Source organism: Chironomus tepperi, unplaced genomic scaffold (assembly GCF_022539635.2).
Source record: "Chironomus tepperi strain 1889 unplaced genomic scaffold, CSIRO-AGI_Ctep_v1 contig_177, whole genome shotgun sequence".
In the NCBI taxonomy this organism is placed as follows: domain Eukaryota; kingdom Metazoa; phylum Arthropoda; class Insecta; order Diptera; family Chironomidae; genus Chironomus; species Chironomus tepperi.
Window position 1 is genome coordinate 1,533,926 of NW_027226299.1, and position 4,838 is coordinate 1,538,763.

General features: G+C 30.0%; 1 protein-coding gene across 1 annotated transcript; it reads left to right on the plus strand.

Moving 5' to 3' along the window:
* The first annotated feature begins 630 nt into the window (after positions 1 to 630).
* On the plus strand, positions 631 to 1,993 carry LOC139089465 (uncharacterized). Its single transcript, XM_070639018.1, has 2 exons — positions 631 to 716; positions 776 to 1,993. The coding sequence occupies exons 1-2, from the start codon at positions 700 to 702 to the stop codon at positions 1,866 to 1,868; spliced, it is 1,110 nt and encodes a 369-aa protein (XP_070495119.1). The 5' UTR covers positions 631 to 699; the 3' UTR covers positions 1,869 to 1,993.
* The last annotated feature ends 2,845 nt before the right edge of the window (positions 1,994 to 4,838 follow it).

A 4,838-nucleotide genomic window follows, 5' to 3' on the forward strand; every position in this document is an offset into this window, starting at 1 on the left:
AAGCTTGAATATTCATTACAATGTAAAGCCCGTGTATTATTCAAGGATTTACATGAAAATAATTGTCTGTGCTCCAACGAGATCTGCAGTGGTAAAATCTTTTGAGAATTTTCTAAATTTGCAAATTAGTTGGTGGAATGGGGTAAAGGTGAGGCTTGAATATTCTAAGACACGATTGCACCAAATTTTAATAAGGAATGTTATCACGTATTTATATTTTGGGTGATTAAATTACGCGATTTTTGTTCAATATATTCATGTTTTTGTGATTAAATTGGAAGGACAATATTGATGATACTTATTGGAATTTCCAAGTCTCCCTCTTACGCCTTCGCCATGGAAGTAAGCAAGTAAGTAAGTAAGTTTGCAAATAAAATAAAAACGGATGTAATATAAAATTGAATTTGATAATAAACTCGACTATCAGCTCATTATAATTAATGTTAACCTTACATATGAACTTTTCGCATTTTTTATGTGCACAATCTTCAAGAACATAATACAATTTTGGGAGATTCTGTTATAATGAAATTAATTTCTAAAATACTCTCAATTTGATAAGGAAACGAAAAACATGAGCAGTATAACTCACATTTATGATCATTTAAATACTTTGGCTTTAATCGTAAAGACGTTTTTTAAACAAATAATAAATTGTGAATTTAAGTCTTATTGAAAACTATTTCTTTAATTCAAGAAATGGCAAAAGTCTTATTGTAAGTAAATTTAAACAAGAATGTGATTATTTGACCTAATCTTTAACTTTAATTGGCAGTTTACTTGTAATTTATTTTACACTCCTTGAATTTTACGAATTTGTTAATGTTGAATGTGAGTTCAACATGTGTGATTTTTGGAACATGAAGAACAAATATCGCTGTGCAGTTAAAAATATTTTGAACATTGACTCATTCGAAAATGCTCAGATCAATGAAATATCAGGAACTCATATGAGTGGAAAAAGTAATGATGATGAAATTTATTTTAACGCGAGCAATAAATCCGTAAATTATTTCCCAAGAGGACTGGAAAAATTTTTCACAAACATGAGAGGAATCGCAATTTGGTATGATAGCTTGAAGGAGATACATCAGTCTGACTTAAAACCTTATTCAAAATTAGAATATCTTAATATTTATGATACTAAAATTGAAATTATTGAAGATGGAATTTTTAATTACAATCCTAATTTGGAAGTGATTGTTTTGGGGAAATCGAACATTTTTCATGTTGGTCTAACAGTTTTTGATCATCTGACAAAATTAACTTCATTGTATATGCTAGATACTAAGTGCATTAACTTGAACTCTCAAAAAGATCGCACTGGGGTGCTAAATATTATAAATACCGTTAAAAGTAAATGCATGAGTGATGAATTTTTAAAATTGGACCAAAAATTCAAAAATCTTAAAAATGATTCAAATTTTGTACAGCAATTAAGTGATTATGAAACTGAGCTAAAAGCTTCGAAATTTGCAAATTTTTTGCCTTTATATGCAAAACTTCAAGAGTTAAAGGTTGACAATGCTCGCAATTCAAGGAAACTAATCTTGACAGAAACATATCAGAATTGCAATGAAATTGCTAATTCTCCACCTCAAATTAATGAAACTTTAAAAGAATTGCACAGTTCTATTTATGACATTAAGACTTCACAAGCTGACATACTATCATTGATGGATTATAAGCTTTCGACTACCAGTGAACAGTTAGATAAATTTGATGATAAATTTACCGAATTGGAAGCAAAAATCGAAAGTTTAAGCAATAAACTCGAAGATGTAGAAACAAGAATTTTTGAAAAGATGGAGGAAATTTTGGAAGCAAATATAAAAAAGATTTTTAGAAATTTAAAGTTTGAGGTTTGATTTAAAAAAGCATTTATGTTAAAAACCCTCAAAAAAAGCATCAAATCAGCTAAATAAAACAATAAATTTTGCATAACGCAAAAATCATAAAAATTTCAATTTCACTGAAAAAAAAACTTCCATTTCAGTTGTCACTGCATCCGCATTTGCACGATATCTGTTCTATTTATCGAGTTATGATAATACGTAAAATAAGCAAAAATAGATGAAAATTGAAAAATTTTCACAAAATTAAATCAATTATTGAATTGGCTTAAATATTTTGCAGAAAATACTTTTTAAATACATTTTACACACAGTCATCATTATTGAGGCAATATGAATGAATGAAATGAGTAGGAGCTTAATATACAAAATTGATTTCATGCAGATAATGCATGAGAATTTGCATATTTTTTTGATAATTGAGTATTCAGTGATCGGTGCTTAAAGTGCAAATTTTCAGTTGCTGGTGAATTAATTTTTCATATCGTTTTTGAGGAATTGAAGCTTGTTTAAATGGTGGGCAGTTAGTGCTGTTGTCATAAATTCAAGTTTCGAATACTACTTGTTGAATTTTAATGTATTTGACCGTTATTTTCCAAATTCAAATATTAAGAAATAGTTAAGCATTTTTTAAATATATTTTGGCAGTTATTTTTCAAATATTTTATGACCGTTATTTTGTTAAATAATTTTTCCAACCTTAACTGGCTGTTCACATTTATAATTTTATGTGCTAATTTCTCCCTCTAATCAATGATAAAAAAAACTATTAAAATTCATGACAGCTTCCAGCCTAAATCCATATTCATATAAATCTCCACTCTCCAACAAATCAGAACCTCAACATGCATGCATTATTATTATCCTCAAAAAATCAATTTCATAAAAAAAAAAGATAAAATTAAAATTAAAATACAGCATGGTGATTATTATATTAAATGATATGTGACATCCACATTCACAAATTTCTGTGTTTTTTTGGGTTTTTATTTTAATTTTATAGATACAAAAAAATAAACCTAAAGAGAAAACCTTTTCCTGTCGACACAACATTGATGATATGAATGCGGTGAAAAATGTGCTTTTGCGGATAGACTGCAATCACATGCAGATAGCTTTTCTATATAATATTGTATTAGATTGAAACAAAAGTTTTTTTTTATATCCATGATAGATAAATTGTTGGTTAGAAGTTCTGAAGGATCGGGATTGATGCTGTTTCTGGGAGATTGATGTTGGTTTATTTGTTGGACTTGGTAACCATTTCTTAGAATTTTGATGATTCTGGTTCTATTTTAAATCAAATCTCGAGGTTAAGTCGAGTCTGCATTATGTCTTTAATCATTTTCTAGTTTTCTGGATAGTATACTGTTCTAAATGTGGTTTGGAGACAATTCTGTGCCAATTTTATACGAGTTATACACGAAATCCAACTTTACACTGACATGACGACGGTTTATTGTCAAATATTTTAAAAGTTGGATTTTCCAGGTTAGTTGACTTAAGGTAACAACAATTTCATTGGAATCGAGTGAATTCGGCTCGATTATGACTGACTCTGTGAATTTTTTGAAGTACTGACTTGAAATTCATATAAATTCCTACAATTTTGACATGGACTTGCTAATCCGAAAACCATAGACAGCAGAATTACAAAAGTTGTTATTTTCAGGAGTAAAATTTAAGATTACAGGATTGTCATAACGATTTCTAATCCGTGCCTCACCAAACCAGTCAACTGACCCAAAAAAATCTTCTGACGTTAATAGAACTAAGTTAACCTCTAATATTTTTTTCGATACTTCACAAAATAAAATCACAAAAAAAAGTTAAAAGCTTAACCTGGCATGAAAACTAAAACAGGCACAAAACAAAACCTGAAAGCTTTTTAATTATCGAAAAATAAATATACAAAAGAAAAGTCCAACCTCAATTCAGAGATAAAAAAAATGCACACATAAAAATATTTCAATCAATGAGAGAGAAAATGCACATAAAATTATTGGGCACATGGTAATGTCATAGAAAACCGTTCAGCATGAATTTAACATATCAATCTCCAATATTATAAAGTATAGATATGTCAATGTGCATGTTGCAATCAGTTTTATGCACTTTTTTCCATTTATTTTCAGATCTAGAATAAATTTTTGTTTCATTTTTTATGGGAAGCATAAATATTTGAAAAAAAAAACTGATAAAAAGCTCAGCAATAGCTCTTAGCCACTCATCTGAACTCGGCCATAAAAAATTGTTTTTTGCCGAATTATTTTTCAGCACGGAATATTTTTATATATGTAGGGAAGTAGCTCTCCATCACATAAGCCTTTTTGAAATACAATTTTTTATATTTTTATGTACCAAAATGATGAATTTTGTGTAAAGAGCCTAGTGTCTTTGGAAGGCGGTATGTCAGGCATGATTTAGTGAGGGGTGTGTGATACATGTCATAGTCGTGGAAACTTTGAGGTTATATCTATCGAGGAAACAAATTTTGTTTGACGAGATGTGTGTCTGCTTAAAAGGATGACTAATGTCATTTTGATGCAATTGGTCGTTCGTAGAACTTGACTTCTGTACTCAAAAATTGACCTCCCTACACCTACTTTTCTTCTTTTTTGGAAAAACAAATCTACAATTTGCAGTAGTAGAAGTAATACCCGAGGGAGGCAAAGAGACCCCAAGGGAGTCGAATTTTGACCTCAGATGGGCTTGAGATGATAAGTACCCATATGACTCCTTATTTATCATGTTTTAAGAACGACTAATCACATCAAGATGACAACCTACACCATAACACCCCTTCTTTCACTTGAGTACACTCCTGTGCCCCAGAAAGGAACCATCAGCATCATTATCCCCTACAAATTCTGATGCATCCTCCATTCATTGAGTCATTTGATACCAAGAACAATCATATCTAACCCATTCAAACCCCAAAGCGTTTCCATCCCCAAATATTTCCATAAGTAACCCTCAAACTTT